Below are 18,186 nucleotides of genomic sequence, written 5' to 3' on the forward strand. Positions count from 1 at the left end.
TTTTGAGCTCTAAGTTATGCAGTCAAAGCTGGTTTTGAAGCATTCAAATCAAATCAACAGTAACAGGTGAAAAAAAAAAGATCTTTATGGAATACATTGCCAGCATTGGAAATGGGATGCAAGGAACACTGAAATCACGAAATAAACTTCTAAAACAAAGTTTGAGGGTGGTTCTCAAGTTTACTCGCTCCAGTCTTATTTATCCACAACTCCTTTTTCCTGTCATTACCAGAGCAGAGGAAGGAGGTGTTTATAGAGACGAGGGAAGGTGAGGGCCAACAGTCCATCATTTCCCTGGATCAGGACTTGTGGCAGCAGGTTTTGAGATAAATAATGCTACAAACTCTTCAGCCTCCCCAGTAAATCCAGCTCTGCAGGGCTCATCCTGGATTTGAACACTGGCTAATGGTGAAGTCCCTGGATTCTACATAAGCCATGGAAAATTGCACCCCACACAAGAATCCTGCCCCTCTACTCAGCCCTGGTCAGGCCACATCTAGAGTGACGTGTCCAGTTCTGGGCTCCTCAGGACCAGAATGACATGGAGCTCCCAGAGCGGGTCCAGTGCAGGGAACAAAGAGGATTAAGGGACTGGAGCCTCCCTTCCAAGGAAAGGCTGAGGGAGCTGGGCTTGTTCAGCCTCAAGACACTGAGAGGGGACCTCATCCATGTGTATAAATATCTAACTGGGGGGTGCCAAGAGGATGGACCAGGCTCTGCTTGGGGGTGCAGAGCAGTGGGACAAGAGGGAACAGGCAGAAACAGGGAGTTCCACCTGAACATGAGGAAGAACTTATTTCCTGAGCACTGGAACAGATTGCCCAGAGAGGGCCTGGAGTCTGCCCCACTGGAGATATTCCAGAACCATCTGGACACAACCCTGTGCCATGTGCTCTAGGACAGCCCTGCTTGAGCAGATAGGCAGGACCAGATGACCCACTGTGGTTCCTTCCAACCTGAAGCACTCTGGAATTCTGAAAGATTTCCTTCCTGCAGCATTCCCAGTGTTATACAGAACTGCCGACAGCGAAAGCAAAAACTCCTGTTTAAACAGTTCCAAAGGGACCTTTCCCGTGGATACAAACCATTATCCAGTGCTCTGCTCCACACAAGCCAAACACACTGATGGTGTGCCAGTGCTTCCAGGGAGGATCCCTCCAACACTGTACATTCATTTCCCACAGGGCACAGCTCCACGGAGCCCTGAAGCAGCAGTTAAACTGCAACAGCGAAGGAAAGGAGGAAAGCAGCTGGATAGCAGAGGTGGGATCCTGGGAGCCAGAGTGTTTACAATCCATTCAGGCTCAGAGACAAAACACGAGCACATCCTGCCCAGCTCAGGATGCCAGGCAGACCCGGGAAGTGCTGGAGCTCCAGACCTCTGGAGCACACAGCTCCCAGCCTTAATCCACCCAGGAACCATTGCTGAAAGCCTGTTTCCGAAGTGTCTCTTGTGAGGAACGAGGTGAAGCATTCCCGAGTCCAGCAGGAGGAGGTGGAGACGAGGCTGCCTCTCCCAGATGAGGTATCTGCTAAACAGGGACAATGTGGGACCTGAGGAACCTGGGCTGGAGAGAACAAGGAAGAGGCACCTTCACGTCTGGGACGGAGCCACCACCAGGAATGGGAGGCCAAAGGCGTTTCTTCCCAATGCTCCTGGTGAAGTTCAGCCACAAGGTTGTCCTGTGGGAGCAAGGACTCGGAATATACGGAATCACAAGAGGATCTCATTGAAAAGGCACTAGGAAGAAGCATATAGTTTTAGGTTAACAAGATTCATCCTATTTCCAGTGACTGAGTGGGACAAAAAAAAGCTGTACAGTTTGGGATTTCTAGGAAAAAAATGTTGCAGAATTGTTGTGGTGTTTTGTTTGTTTTTTTTAAACAGCAAAAGCGTAAAAAGAAAAGTAAAGCTCTTTTCAAATTATTAAAATGCTGAACAGGCATACAGCAAAATTATATTAAAAACAGCAGCAGACAAAGTCCATCCCATCACCACTGGCAAGGGACATGTAAAATGTTTATAAGGTTAACTATAAAACAATTTTACAACCAAAATATGAACAGGCCAATTCAAGTATATATATACAGAATATATTAAAATCATATAAATTATATATTTATACAAAGGGCACAAATATAGCAAAAAGCTATAGTTGATTAAACAGAAGTGAGCTTGAATGATCAATTTTCATCTAGAGATGTTATAAATTTCTCCCAAATTATCTTTTTTTTTTATTTAACCTGGATAGATTGATACCTCAGATACCAAGAATACAGAAAGCATAAGGGAAAAAAAAACCAGCCAAAAATCAAAGAATTGTTATGCTGCATGAAATGAACCTAACAGTGGGCAGGGTACATCTCATATGAAATTCTGATTTAATTATTTCCATAGTAAACATTTATCACCTCTCTTAAAGTCAGGAATTTCAAGTGATCCACTTCAGATGTACCACCCTGGTGCATATATTTGATTGCATTTGAATGTTGTTTGATTTGCAAACATTTGGGGGGGAAAAAAAAAGATACAAACACAACTCAATCTGCAAAACAAAAAAAAAAAAAAAGAAAAAAAAAGGTGACAGATGGCAGCAAGTTGAAAAGTGAACAAAAATTCTCAGCTGAACTGGAAATGATGCTCCCCTTCCAGCCAAAATGCTTTACAGTGAGCTTAAAAAATAACTTATTTTAAATTGTTTTTTTTTATTTTAAAGGTAACAACACACAGCCACGATGCACTGAAGCACTTGAGAAACTCAACACTCCCAGCCGTGGGTTTACATTTAAACCTGGACTAAGTGCTCTCCTGAAGTCAGGTTTCTGCAAATCAGTTCTGTGTAAGCTGTACCTAAACCTCGTTGTGCTGCAGCACCACCCCTTCCATCCCTGCAGTAAAGCCTGGCTGCATCCCTGGATACGTCAGAGAAGCTGTGGCTGCCCCATCCCTGGAATTGTTCCCAGTTGGATGAGGCTTGGAGCAACCTGGTGTAGTGGAAGGTGTCCCTGCCCACGGCAGGGGGTGGACGTGGATGATTTTAAGGTTCCTTCCAGCTCAAACCACTCTGTGATTCCATGACCTCCACACACCCAAGGGTCCTGGACGTGCCAAGCTAAGTTAAGCAGAAATAAAAAGGCCAGACTACACAGACACAGAAAACACTGGCTTAAAACTTAAGTGTTCAAAAGAGTAAAGTGGTTTTACCAGATGCAGAAAAAAAAAAAAAAGACGGAAAAAAAATCAGCCATCTCCCACACCTAATGGCCAGTGGATATCTATTACACTGAAAGGAAATCAATACAAACAGGATTTCCTCAGTTTCAAGTAATCTTTGATGCCTTTTTGGCCAGCTGCGTTATACCATAATAGATATTTTAATAGCTTTTATCCTCTACACTTTAGGCAGCTAATTTTTCTCTTACATACCCAATTATCTCTAGTGAACATTCACCTCTGGTTGTCCACACATTCTGTATTAGCTCCTTGAGAAACTATTCAAGTTAAATTATATTGCAAATTAAAGACAAGTTACATTCCGTATGTTCCTTCTAGATTTGAAAAATAGGTTTTAAAGGCTTGTCAAAGTTTAGAAGAGAAAACCTTTCCATTAAAAAATCTTAGCTTAAAAAAATCATTTTTAAGACACCTTTTTCTGATCCAGGGTACTAATAAAAAGATTACAAATATACTACAATTTGACCAAGAAGACTTCATGAATATGCTGCTTTTGAGCATGCAACAACCACTGATATCTGTCGAGTTCCAGGTATCAATGTATCCCAACTCCACCCCGGCCCCTCCAGCCCCACCCCGACCACCCCCCCTATTAATAACATTATAAAAAAAAGGGTAAAATCTAGAAGTTAGTGGCAAAAATCTTCACAGTAAATCATGAAAGGAAACTCTTTTATTGTGGTCGCCGCCGAGCGGCATCAGTCGATGGGGCCCTGGAAGATGAGCTTGACGCAGTTGTGCTCCCCGGAGAGCTGCGTGGCGCAGAACGGGCAGGCGGCGTGGAAGGCGTGGGTCCCGTGGGGCAGCGGGATCTGGGACCAGTACTTGGCGGACTTCTCCGAGCACACGTGTCCGCAGGGGGTGAAGGCGTGGGTGGGGGGCCCCGCGTCCACGTAAAAACCGGCCTCGCAGCCCAGCCAGAGCGGCACGTAGGGGCCCACGGTTCTGCACATGGGGCACTCGCGCTCGTTGGCCTCCGTGTCGCTGCGGTGCCCCCAGTTGTGGTAGCCGTGCACGTGGCCGCAGCTGAGGTAGGCCCAGGGCTGCTTCTCCTCCACCACATCCTTCCTGTTGATGCTGGGAAAGGCCAGAGTGTTCAAGCCCACGGGGCACTGCGGCCTGGCGGCGTTGATCTCCTGCCGCAGGGCCTCGATGTGCTTCTGCGTCGGGGTGTGCAACAGTCCGTCCGCCGTTCTCCACAGCAGGGTGGCCCCGCACAGGTCGATCAGGGAGCCGTCCTGGAGGATGTTGGTCTCATTTTCTACCTGGTGGTGGGACACAAGGGGAGGTGAAGTTCAGCCTGAGAGCTTTTACAGACAACCAAGTTAGTTCTGCAAATGCATCGTCTTGCTCACCAAAGCATCACCATCCCTACATGTCACTTCATTTGGTCTTATTGGTGCCTTGTGGCCCCTCCTCTGACTGAATCCACCTCAACTCTGTATTTAAAGACTATAAGAACAGGACCACAGAATCAGCTAGGTTGGAAAAGACCTCTGAGATCATCAAGTCCAACCTTTGGCCCAACATAACCTCGTCACCCAGACCACGGCACTGATGCCACATCCAGTCTTTTCTTAAACACCTCCAGGGACAGTGAATCCACCACCTCCCTGGGCAGCCCGTTCCAATGGCTGATCACTCCCTTTGTAAGAAATTTCTTACTGATGTCTAACCTAAACCTTCCTTGGCACAGCTTAAGACTGTGCCCTCTTGTCCTAATAAGCACTGGTTTCTTATTCTGTGCTCATACAGGAGGTTCAGCATTTCCAACAGCAATACTAATTATTATAAAGAGCCTTCCTGCCTGCAATTCCTTGGGAAAGGATATACCCCCCCACCCCTGAGCATGCACTTTCCCTCTCTAATATTGATTCTCTATGTGCCTTTGTCACAGTTCAGTAACTCATGACAGACTGAAGAGGAGACTTGCCATTCCCTAAGGGCTGCATTAGCAGGTTCTCTCCTGGAATTCTTTGCCCACAGAGACTGAGAGAGGCTGCTCACTCAGTAGAAAATCCTTTTTGGACTGAAAACTGCTATCCAGGACAGTTCAGGTATTCCATGCAAATACAGCCCCAGTGTGAACTGCCTAAAGGCTTTTCTTGTCTGATTAAAAGCAGTTATCTGAAACATTTTCAAGGGATTATGACAAAACCACATTGTACTTCACTGAAATATTCCTGATTTTAATGGCACAAACATATAAGCAATTTGTGCTTTTCCTATCAGTTCAGTAATGATGAATATGTATTTAAAAAGTTCTTTATGAAATTAAAGAGGAAAACAGACCCACTGCCTGGCTTTATACACGCAAAGGATGTAGAAAATACCACTAATGCAAAACAAACACCCAAATACAAACAAACACATTAAGTAGGTCACATGAAATCATCATGTCTGCCTCAGAATACTATGAATGACAACCAATTTGGCATTTACATTTTAATCCAGTTTAAATTCACAGCTTAACTGTGGATCATCCTTGCACAGAACACCTCGATGGCACAATGCAGACCACAGATAAGAGGTCACCAGTGCAAAATACTTCCAGCAGAAAAATTCAGTGGCTCAAGTAGAGATGAGAGAAGCCTGGATTTGATGCTCTTTTCAGATAATTCCTTCACAAACAGCAAAGCAAAAAGCTCCCTCATATGCAACGTGTTCAATTCATTACACAAGCCCGCATTTGGTTTTACGAACCCAATCAACGAATACTGATCACATCAATACCAGTGTGCCATGTAATTTTATTGAAATGAGAATTCGAGTCATTTTGGATGCAGGGAAGGGGAATTCATTTGTTTTGCTGTGCCTTTCTTCAGCAGCACTAAAAAGGTGTTTTGCTACCCACGTACAAAGGGTGCAATTGCCACATCATCTGTCCCAGTCCCCGGGCGACGTTCGCCTGCCACTGTTAAAAGTGACAAAGCAATTTATGTCCTGCAGGGTGTCTGCTGAAAGCAGAACAGTCCAACTCCATTTCCATAACTCCCTGAGCAGTCAGTTTTCTGCAAAGCCAAGGGCAGAGTTGGAAAGTCAGTTCAGTGTGAGTGTGTGGGATGCCTCCAACACCATCGAGCTGACGGGAGCTCAGGGTAGCAACACAAAAGTAACTTTGGCATGAAGAAGAGGAGGATATTCCCCCAGTCTACATGGTGGTGTTTGACTGCTATCATTTCTTGTCCCTTTTCCTTCTGCCCCCAAAGGAAAAAATAAAATGCATTCTCCTTTGTAGGCTCTACAGGTCTTGAGATGAGGAAAGAACAAAAGCTATGGGAATTCTCTCCCATCTTGTATTGAAAAGTGCACATGTGCTTTCATGGAACTTCTTGTTATGAATGTCACAGGACTTTGGTAGGTGAAATCTCTCACTTCTGGTAAAGGCAAAGCCCATCCTGCTTCACAGGATAAAACAGGAATATACTTTCAGGGCTTCTCTTATTTTCCTAGTGGTAGGTAAATCCAACAGAAGGTGTGTTGTCCAAACTGCTTCTGCATGCAAGTGGACCCTTCAGACAGCACTGCAAAAGACAGCTCCCTGTGCAGTAACCTCCAGACAGCCCCAGATCCCAGGAGAACATTGCAGAGATGGAGATTCAAGAGCAGAGTTTATTTAGCTTTTACACTCTGTGCTGTTTCACTTGGGAAAGTGGCTTCAGCAGCAAATTTAGAGTGTTCTGTATATCAGAAACAGAAGTGCAGTGCAGAACCTGCTGTAACACACAGATATTTAAATGCTTTCAGTGCCCACCACCCAGGGACAACACCATGACTCTGCAGTCACCCCACAACTGCCTCCACTCAGCGCCAGGAAAACAAGCATCCCTTGTTTTGTTTTAATCACCAGTCACTTCCCACTCACCAGTTTCCCCCTCTGCTGGGCAGACCTGGTTTCCCGGAGCGTGTAGACATCCCCACAGACCGAGATCTCCCGCCACACCCCGGGCTTGGACTCCTCCGTGAACCCTCCTTTGGGATGCATCACCAGCACCCCGTTGGTTGTCAATCCATCCATGTGGCCATCAGGATTTTTCCACTTTGCTGCTTTTTCCTGCGTGGGACAGTCACAGTGACCATCAGGACACATCAAACCAACCTGAGGAAAACCCACCAGCAGTTCCTAAAGTGGAGCTCCACCGTTAAAGACAATTATGACCACGAGTCTCTGCTGCTCATAACTCAGGCACATAAAACTGCAGTTCCTCCTTAACACTGCAGCTGGTACTTTGGGGTAATAAAAGCCTAATGACAGTGTAAGTTGTCAAGTAGTACAAGGAGATTTTGGGGCTTGAAAATAACAGAATAAAACCCAGAGCTTGCTCATAACAATTATTAGTAGTACTTACACCAAGAAATATGTTTTTAGATGAGTCAAAGCCAGCTGCAAAGATCCTTGCTGTGTAAGGTGGGCTCCTGTCACAAACTATCCTGCAGGCAAAGCGGGATATGGTGCTCTGGGTGATCTGGGTTTCATCATTATTTTGACTTCCAGAAATAGTATCTGTTACTACAAAGTCTATGGGGCTTTCTGTGGATCTCCCAACCTGCAAACAAAATTAAGATAAAAATATAAATAGAAATACTCATGCAAATGTGAAGCACTGTTCTGATAAGTTAATATTGATGGCATCAGTAAACTCCTGTCTCCTCAATTTTTGGATGGCAAGATGCAATCAGAGACTCACCTGCATTTGTTACAGGCAGAAACACTTCACTGACATGGAATGGCAAATTTTCACTTACCACAACCGATGTTCATGTTTGCTTGAAACAAATCAACAGAGCTGATTGCTTTGACAAAAGGATTGTCAACAAAAAAGTATTATCACCTTGTATTTCCTCATCCAACCACAGTAAATTACTTATATTCTGTCAGTGAAGGAAATACTGGCTTGGATTGACAAGTTTTATTCACATTTCCAGTTCCAAGGCAATTTGCCATGAAAATAAAGGACTTTTTTTAGACACATCATAACAAAAAGCTACCCACCTTCAGATTTGCAGAACTGGTGGTCCCAGAAAGAAGAGTTTTCAGGTAAAACCCACCACATGATTAACAGAATTAATAAACTTTCTCCAGCAGAAATGAAACACATTTGATCAGCAGACAAGAATATTTTTCTATTTTGCCATCTATGCCATTTAATTCTAAAACTGGGAACATCCAGGCATCTGGAACACTTCATGACACATGGATAGAGGGAATCTGACTGCCAACCAAACGTACAGTGAGGCTTTATCAATATTTCTACAGGCAAATTAGTGTTACACCAATTTTGAGCATAACTGGGAAGGGGAGCTGAGGAACAAGGAGTGGAACAGAATATTAATTTTAAAGACAACTTGTGATCAAACAGAATTAGGAATATTCCTCACATGAAACCACCTTCAGTATCAGGCATCTACATTTATATAAAATAGCCTCCTCACTGCACAGGATCTCACTGTCCCCCAGGAAGTTACATTTACTTAGTTCCTGCTCTTCAAAGCAATATGAGATGTGTGTGGTTCCATCACTAACAAACACCTCTGCAAACTAAATCTGCTGCAAAGACACGTTATTCAGGAGTCAAGGAAAGTAATATTATTAATACCTAAACTCTTGGCCTAACTGAACTGACAGAAATAGTACAGGGATCTCTCCTGTACTTCTCTTCTGCTTCAAGCTCTACTTTGCAGGGTTACACTCCAACACATGTCAAAATTCCCATCTGATGTGACACATCCAGTTATTTTCTCCATCTCCCAGGTCTCAGCCCAAGTAGAAAATGAGTTTGCTGCAGAGGAAACACTCAAAAAGGCCTAATCAAAAGTGTACATTTCAATTTTTCACTTCTAGAATACCCTAGAGATGGAGTTTAGAAACTGTTTAATATGGGACACTTCTGATTTATGGAACTTGACAACTTGAAGCTAAAATTCACAAAGCAATATTCTTCTTCTTTTTACAGTATTATTTCTAACAGGCTTCTATTTCCCATCCAATGCAATTCCTGTTAAGAGTCAGCACCGGGAATCTTATGAATAACTTTTGACTATTCTCTGTGTGGAGTTTCTTAAAGGATAATCAACAACAAACATGAAATTAGTTTGTTCATAACAAGTTTCTGCCTGTTGCAGGCTCTGAAACAGATCATTCCACCAAAGCTTTTAGATGCAATTAGAGAAAAACCTGCCTCATTTTTCCTTAAAGGATGACAAAACACACAAGTGCTTGCTCCCAGTCTTCCTCACATCACACTAATTGGTAACATGAAATACAAATATGTTTGGATGTAACCATTAAAATCTATAAACAAACCTTTTATGTGGTTTTTAAAATCTCTGAAATGGCAAGTAACATTTTATATAAATACAGTAAGTACTTTACTGATCTCATTCGTGTCACAAGTATGTCTATGCGACATCAAATAATTCAAATATTTGGTTTTCTTCCCTTTTTTTCCTTGGTGAGAAAGCCTTCTAGAGGATCAGTCATGTATTGTGCTACTTTTCAACATCAGAACTTAATTTTAAAAAGTGGCCTTCAAAATCTGGCAATTTCTTCATGCTCTGTATCAAATCAAGAATTTGGGTTTGAGATCATCTGACAAGAAGCTCTGAAGGGAATAAGTGAAGAACTTGATGTTATCAAAATTACCCATCAAAAACTTGAACTCATCTGCTGTTGCAGTCAGACCACAGTCACTACACAGCCAGTTCCATTATTCAGAGCTACCTTTTTACACACTTCATTACTCATTTTTCTTCTGCAGCACAGAAGACTTTCTTCTTTCTACCAATTTCAGGCTGTGTTTTGGGACTCTTCTTGTTAACTGTGTCATATTACATATTATTTCACAAAGCTGCTTCCAATAACAACCCATAAATCTTCCAAGTGATGCCTAAGACAGGGTCTGTTGTCTCCACTGCAGGTGATTGTTGAAGGCTGCGTAGGAGCCAGGCAGTCCATCAGTTTGCTCGTGTCTACTGTCAATCACAGCAGTTCTATTAAAAACACTCCCTCCTGAGACGAGGCAGAAGCAGAAAACCTGCCAGCAGATAATTTAACAGCTGCACATTCTTGGTCTTCAACAGAATTTCACTGTGAGGAGAGGGAGAATTGGGCCGTGCATCTTCTGAAGGGCTGTTCTTCAGCAAGAAACCCACGTTTCATATGGAATGTCCCTGCTCCTTGGGTAAGTTATTTAAGGTAGAAGCTACACATTTTGGTTCCTGGTGTAATCAACCCATTCTCATCCCATCAAAAAATATGGTCATTTTCCTTTTATTATGGAAAAATGTCAAGAAAAGTGGTATTTAGACAGCCTGAACACTGCTCTTCAGTGTCTGCTGAATTTCCTTCCTGTCCCTTGTATAGTGTCCCATATTTTCAATGTATGGCTCACTTTAGATAAGCACCTACTCTTGCTTCTTCCTGGTTTTAAGATTGGAAAGCATAAAACAAGCTGTTGTGAGTTTGCAATCTTCCAAGTTTTCCTGTTTGTTTCCGGTAAAACCGCAGACTACAAGTTACCAACACAACACTTCTCACATTTCCCTTCAAAGAAAAGGACTGATAACAGACCCTTAAAGTGGATGAAGGAAAAAAGGTGACAGCTTTTTTGTGAACTGTGAATCTCCCTCATTTTCACAGGAAATCAGCTTTAACTCTATGGATTCAGTCCACACAGGTTAGAAATGGTACCTGACTTTTGGCATTCCTTTTGCCCGTTTTGGATCTCCCTGACTAAAATGTTACAACCACCATTCCAAGCTTCTCACATTCCTTCCTGGGGTTACTCTGGGGAACTCCTGCAGTGCAACCATCCCATTGCACAGGGGGAAGCAGTGGAGATTTGAAAAAAGCCAAGTGATTTGCCCAAGATAATACATGTCAACAGCATCAAAGTGGGGCCTCCATGCTCAGGATAATCCTGTGGTCCAGGCATTATCCTTCCCTCTTCAACTTCTGCATCCTTAGTGTGCCACACAATCCAGGAAAACACACATTTGCAAAGAAAATGGTGAATTCCAAAGACTGACTATCCAAGTGATGCTTGATCAACAACAAAACTTCACTCTGTGGATCAACAGACACGTAACTTGTCATCACATCCCACAGGGCTGCACAAAACACTCCTCAAGTAACTTCTCTCCAACTGCCCACAATCAGATTACTGGGAATAATTAAAATCTAATGGTTTGTTTTTATAATGGAAACCTCTCCAAGCTGCTGTCTGGCATCACTTCAGCAGCCAGTCATTGCCACAGTCGACCAGAGAATTCCTGTTTCCCGTCTCACCAGCCCCTCCAGGCCAGTGCACGGAGTGCAATCCTCAGGGAACAGCTGCAGGGAGTGGAAATATGAACCAGGAAACAGCACTTGGAAGTTACAACATGACCATCTACACATCTCAAGACAGAAGAAACAGACTGCACTGAAAAGAGGACTTATAACAATGCAGAAGCCTTAACCCTTATCAATATCTGTGATTTAACCCCCTCAATAAAAGCTGGAACCACCACCAGGACAGTCTGCAATCAAGAGAAGAGCTGTCTATGTACAATACACCCAGAAAAGCAGCTGTCCTGCAACTCTTTATTAATTATTTTAGTGTAAAAAATTCCAGCTTTCAAAAATGGCTTTTTAAAATTTATACACAGGAAAAAATTTAATTGGAGCCACTCAAGAAATAAATGAGTATCACACAGTAACCCAAAGGGATGGGGGACATTTTTCTTTTACTAGAAAACATAGAAAAAAAAAAAGCTATTTCAGTTCACCCTGAGTGTGTGATCCTTCATCCTGCACCAAATGAACAAGAGGGGTTTTAATCAATTCCTATTTGGACCTAACAGTTCCAGTCACATTGGGAAAATTTAATATAGAGCAAAACACAGAAGCCACGAGAGGCAAAGACACCCCAAAAGAGCTATTTCTTCTTCTGTCAACAGCACTTGAGGGCTGACCCCCCTAAATATGAAAGGCTGGAGGAGAAGGGATAATGATTCCTGGGGAGATGCCCTAATTAGAAGTCACAGACAAGACAGATCTGATCAGTCCAGAATGGAGAAGGTTGTGTGTGTGTGTTTGGGTTTCCCCAAGCTTGAAGTCTAAGTTCGTACAGGATTTCTGCTCCCTTATTATATATAAAAATAATCATTGCCCAAGGAAATAACTCAGGTTACCAGGTGTTAAATGCTGCAGAAAACCCCAAATGCAAAAAGGGGAGAGTGAACACATGTTGGATAAGAGATGGTAGGTCAGAGAAATTCAGCACAGCCCCCTACACCACCTGAGACATTCGCACACCCCTCAAGAACAGTTTATCCTTCTATCACTGCTTTGTCTCCTTTAGGGCACAGCTCCCACATTCTTTTACCTTCCTACTTCCCATCCCATGTCCTTCTCCTATCCACCTCCTTTTCACTCCAGCTACTTGATTCATGGGAGGGTGGTGGGTGTATTTTTATGCTTATTCATGAATCCAAACAAGCACACATTTCTAGGCAGTGCTATTTGTCTTTGGAGGAAAAGCAGAGGACAGTGGGAGTAGTAAGTCAGTAAGGACATTAACAGATGCTGGTGTGGGTTTGAGAAGAGCAAAATAAAGCAAACTTTCAAAGTGCTCTCATATTAAAGCAGGTGGGTTAGACCATGGAAAACCCACAGATCACAGAGAATACCCAGAATTGTGCTTTTAAAACAACAATCCATGTATTGCAGAGTCTTACCTGGAACATGTCTGTGTCCTTATCATGAGTATATTCCACTATAACTGTCTGATTCCTGGACAATGTGAAAGAGATACTGTGCTGACCTTTAGAGCTGATTGCCTGGTGAATAAAACAACAACAACAAAAAAGAGATGTCCATTACACACAAAAATACTGTAATCAAATTCATTTTGCTGCATAAACACCTTTGCTGCGATCAGGAAGAGCAGTGTATCGTGACATGTTATTACAAGGCTGGGTAAACACACACAATGGGATCTTTCTGGTTTGTTTTTAATGGAAAAGCCCAAGCTGCACTTGTTTGTTTCTAGTTCAGAAGGACCCAATACTTACCATTTTTATAGTTTAGACTCCAAACACCTTCTCCCTCCAAAATTATATTCAGTTCCTAACCTTTATATCAATTTGTAACCTAGGACAGACTTGGGGTTTAGGGAGTTTTGGTTGGTTTGTTTTTAAGGTAAGTGAGCAACTCAACTGATTTCCAGTTAAAAGTGCCAGGATTTCTGGGATATCATTACCATTAAGTAAATTTCTGGTTATATGAGAAACAGCCTAACAATTTTATATAAATGGTGACAAAACCCAAGCACTTGCAAGGGGTTTTTTCCTCATTAAAGGAACATTACTTCTTACTACCTGTCAAAGTAAACTAGTTATAGATATGGATTTAGCATCAAAGACTAAATAGTATTTCAATATTTAAAAGAAGACTAGAACAGGACAACTCCTATTTTCTGCTGTATCTTACCAAGATTAAGGGAAAAGAGCTGAGAAACTAAAACTATTGGCTAACAGGGATACAGATGTAAATATAAGGTCCATAGAAGTGCACACAATTCTGAAAGGTAATGAGTGCTACTGCTCAGAAAACACTTTGCAGACACTTAAGCAGTGAATTAATAGGTTAATTAAGGCTTTCTGCAGCTTTCATCTGAGGGGATAATTTTCTCCAAGAGGTTCTCACTTGCTCCGTTCCTTCATACTGCTTTTCACCTAAGGAATTCACAGACAGGGATGATTAAACTAAACAACTAAATATATTCCACTCATCTGTCTGCCATCTCTCACAAAAGCCTAAATTATGCCAAAGCCACATCAATTATTGAACAAATCATTAAAAATCTTTCTGAATGCTGGAGGTATTAAAAACATCTATGTGCATACTAAAAGCCTACCAAGGGTTAGCAAGGGTAATTTGAGACAGAATTATTGAAAACACATAATGGAAGGATTGTTCTCTTGCAAACCTCCCGCATTTACAACACCAGAGGTGCTTTTACAACACAACTCCCTGCTGAAAGCTCTCAGCAGCTCCAACACTTGCTAAAGAGTTGGGCTTAGGTGATAACACCTGGAGGAAAAGGATTTAACATCTTTGTGGGAGACAGGGACAGTGGGGTTGATGGAGTCACCTGTGCGGTGAGGGAAGGGACGGCATCCAGAGGGACCTGGGACAGGCTAGAGAGGGGGAACCATGCAAACCTCATGAAGTTCAACAAGGCCAAGGGCACCTGAACCTGGATCAGGGCAATCCCAGGCACAAACACAGGCTAGGGGGAGAACAGATTGGGAGCAGCCCTGAGGAGAAGGATTGGAGGTGTCTGTTGAACAACAAGCTCAGTGTGACCCAGCAATGTGCACTGGCAGCTCAGAAAGTCAAATGTGTCCTGAGCTCATCCCACAGTGTGGGCAGCAGGAGAGGGAGGGGACTGTGCCCCTCTACTCCACTCTGGTCAGACCCCTCCTGCAGTGTCACCTCCAGCTCTGGGTCCCCAGCATAAGGAGGACATGGAGCTGCTGGAGCGAGTCCAGAGAGGCCACAAAGATGATCAGAGGGCTGGAGCAGCTCTGCTATGGAGACAGGATGAGTGTTCAAGGCCAGCTTGGGCAGGGCTTGGAGCAACCTGGTCTAGTGGAAGGTGTCCCTGCCCACGGCAGGACGTTGGAGCTGCACAATATTTAAGGTTCCTTCCCACCCAAACCATTCTGTGATTAGGCAAGACAACCTTTTCCAGTCCCTTCCCAGTATTTTCTTTTCTTAAAACTTTCAAGACATAGCTTCCCTGATTTTGTTCCAAGACTTGTAACAGCTGAAAAGTCATGCAAACATATTTGGCAATCGGTGATATGCAGATTCTGAATTTCCCAGCCTATTTATAGTGTTTTGCAATGACCATTATGCTGGCACACACAGTATGCTGCAAGAACAAACAGCATCAAGATGCAATTTGGATGGAGTCACAGTTGCTGTGACCTGCTGGGACACTCTGGAGTGTGTATGGAAAGTTTTTATTCTCTATGCACACTTGACAACTATCAAGGGGATCTCAAGCCCTCAGGTGTTCCTAGAATATAAAGGAAATAAAGTGATAAACAAGGAGACCCTTACACCTTGTGTTTTCAGCTTAACATGGCAATAATCAATTTATATTTGTATTACCAGATATCGCCATTTCAAACGTCAGAAAGGAAGAGCTTTCACGCACAAGATTTCCTTCGTTCCCACAGAAATGTGCTGCAGCTGGGATACAATGAAGGACAAAATTCCCAGGCAGGGATGTGTGCCCTAAGCTTGTCAGAGAAGCTCCTGCATCAAATGGAAGCTCTGGCAAGACCCAAAACTCAAAGTTTTAAGGTCTGATGGAAATAAACACAGAGGGAAATAGTGAGACAACCAGAATTCCTTAGTAAGGTCATGTCCTAAGGCTGCAGAGCTTAAAACTTAGGTATGTTAATAATACTGACCTGGGTCAGCATGTCCTCTGAAATTCCAGGGTAGGACAATCTTTTCTGTGTGTGCTCCTTTCCCCACTCGACTTTCTTCCCTCATCTACTTCCTCTCCTCTTTGTTTTCCACTATTTAAACCCAGTTAGTTTCAGTGAGAAATGCTACATTTAACTTCCTGGAATTGTGTAATCATTTTGAGGAAAAAAACCATCCCAAGAACATTATGAGAAATGTTTCAATTTGTGTGCTCTCACAGTCTGCTCAGCACCAATTCAAAAGACACTTTACTGGCAGTTTAAGTGCTGGTCTCAAAGCAATTGGCCACTTATAAGTAAAAAAAAAAAAAAAACACAAAAAAACCCAACAGTATTTCAGGAACTACACAAAGCAGTGAAAGTCTAGTATCCTAATAAAACAGTATTGAGTGGAATGCAGACACAGGCAAATCCTGAAGGATTTTTGACAGCTTGAGGTACAACAGAACCACACTACTGCAAGTCCCAAAAGAGCCTGGAGACTGATTGCACCAACCCCCTTAAAACTGGTTTGTAGCAACCAATAGTGAGTTTGCCTTTTTAACTGCTTTTAGCAGTCAAATTTCCAGACTCTTTTTTTTCCCTGGCAGCAGGATTTCCCTCCCCAAACCCCCTGATCTTGTCATGTAATTGCCCTGCTGTGGTCACTGAAGTAGTGAGAAGAGCCCTGACCCTTCAGGATCTAGAGCAGCATCACAGGTTTTAGGAGAAAACTTCAGAGGTCCAGGCTGGACAACACCACATCCAACTTTCTGGCAGGAATTAAGACACAAAAGAACCAACATCTGGCACTAAACTTTACCTCTGCCTTTTCACCTCCACCCCAAGGCTGCCAAAATCCACCGCAGCAACAGTGAGTATTTTTAAAGCTTGTAACTCTTGGGTGTGTGGAATTGTAAAATCATTTATGTTCTAAAAGACCTTTAAAAATCATCATATCCCACCATAAATCCCAGGGCTGTGGTTCCACTCAAGTGGCTGTGGAAGACAACACTTCCTTCAGACACACTTCCAGCATTTTGGGCTCCTTTACTCTGCCATGTGCTTAATTTGAGATCAGTTTGCTCCTGTCTTTTAGGTTCTTTAAGATTTCATGAAAATTATACATTAAATTCAGGAAGAAAAAAAACAAACAACTACCCTTAGTTCCCAAATTCTGGAAAAGCCTCACTAATATATATAGCCTGAGCCTGGCAAGCAAATCCAAAGCACATGTCACCTCTTGTGTTTTAGGAATGCTGGCGGGGAGATACAGGCTGGAATTATTCAGCTGCTGGATTAATTCAGCCATAAAACGACAGATTGTTTTATATGGTGAAGTGTCTCAAGCTGCTGAATTCAAGCAATTCCCTTTGGAGGAAACAGATAGGAAAGTGGAGATTAACTGACAAAAACCCTGTGCAGGAACAGAGGGAACAAATACAGAGATTCCTCCAGAATAATTCCACTGTTAGGGACTCCATGTCCACACTGGCACTGAGGGATCTAAAAAAGCCCAAACGCCAAAGAAAAGGAATGGGGAATCCTGAGGTGCCATACTTTGAAGGGACAGATCTCCCCAGCATCTTTCCAAGACAGAGCTGATGTTTGCACAGCAATCCATCCCTCTCCATGAGGTTTTCCAGCTGGGGGACAGTTAAGCCAAGCAGGAAGACTCCTCTCCTCCCCCCTGCCCAAGGCAAACCCCACACAGCTCCCCCACTGCCTCCAGATTCGTGTTCTGGTGATTTCGGGTCCAAACTGCCACATGTCACCAGAGACTGCAAGGAGAAGCCCCCCACCCCACCCCCCAACAACAACAACACGGTCTAAGCAAATATTACTCTTGATTTCTTTCGCTTTTCAAGTTCGCTAGTTTTCAAGTTTGCATTTATATCCCTCCTTGTTGGCTGGAAGTACACTCGGCCCTGGTTTTTCCCCTGCCTCCTTACACACACTTTTTCATTCTTGCCCTTTTCTCTGCGTTTTGAGAACAAAAACCTCGTGGCAGCCCTTTGCCCCGGCAATCAAAGCAGCAGCCAAAGGCTACGACTTACAAATCTGTCGGGTCTCGGAGGAGCCAAGATCAAACAGAGATCAAACACAACCTGCTTTCCCAGCAGCAACGCTGTGAAACCCTGGAATATCACAGCCCACCCCAAATCTGTGCTCTGCACTGGTGGGAAGGTGGGTGCCTTCATTCCAAGAAGGGAGAAAGAAGAATAACCTCACCCCAAGTATAAAAACACCCTGTAGACAGATAAAGGAAGTAAGAATTTACAATGGTTATATTTAAAAACGGCATTTCCTAGTGGTTGGGGTTTCTTTTTTTAGAGTAAGTATAAAAAAAGGAGGGAACAAAAATAAAAATAATAATAAAAGTAACAACAACAACAACAATAATAATAATAATAAATCTTCAGCAGATTGGCTGCGTGACCAACTGAGTGGCACCAGTGTCCCCTCTCTCCTAACCCTGACAG

The 18,186-nt window shown here is 43.1% G+C and overlaps 1 protein-coding gene across 1 annotated transcript in view; it reads right to left on the reverse strand.

The window, feature by feature from the left end:
- Positions 1-2,003: 2,003 nt before the first annotated feature.
- Positions 2,004-18,186, reverse strand: part of PELI2 (pellino E3 ubiquitin protein ligase family member 2) — a 42,122-nt gene continuing 25,939 nt past the window's right edge. Inside the window, exons 3-6 of the mRNA XM_018082174.3 lie at positions 12,956-13,057; positions 7,585-7,782; positions 7,101-7,289; positions 2,004-4,500 (exon numbers count right to left, since the gene is read on the reverse strand). Coding sequence (XP_017937663.2) covers positions 3,934-4,500; positions 7,101-7,289; positions 7,585-7,782; positions 12,956-13,057 — 1,056 coding nt within the window. The 3' untranslated portion in view covers positions 2,004-3,933. The remainder of the gene's footprint in view (positions 4,501-7,100; positions 7,290-7,584; positions 7,783-12,955; positions 13,058-18,186) is intronic.

Source organism: Manacus vitellinus, unplaced genomic scaffold (assembly GCF_001715985.3).
Source record: "Manacus vitellinus isolate BGI_N305 unplaced genomic scaffold, ASM171598v3 scaffold_6_pilon, whole genome shotgun sequence".
NCBI lineage: Eukaryota > Metazoa > Chordata > Aves > Passeriformes > Pipridae > Manacus > Manacus vitellinus.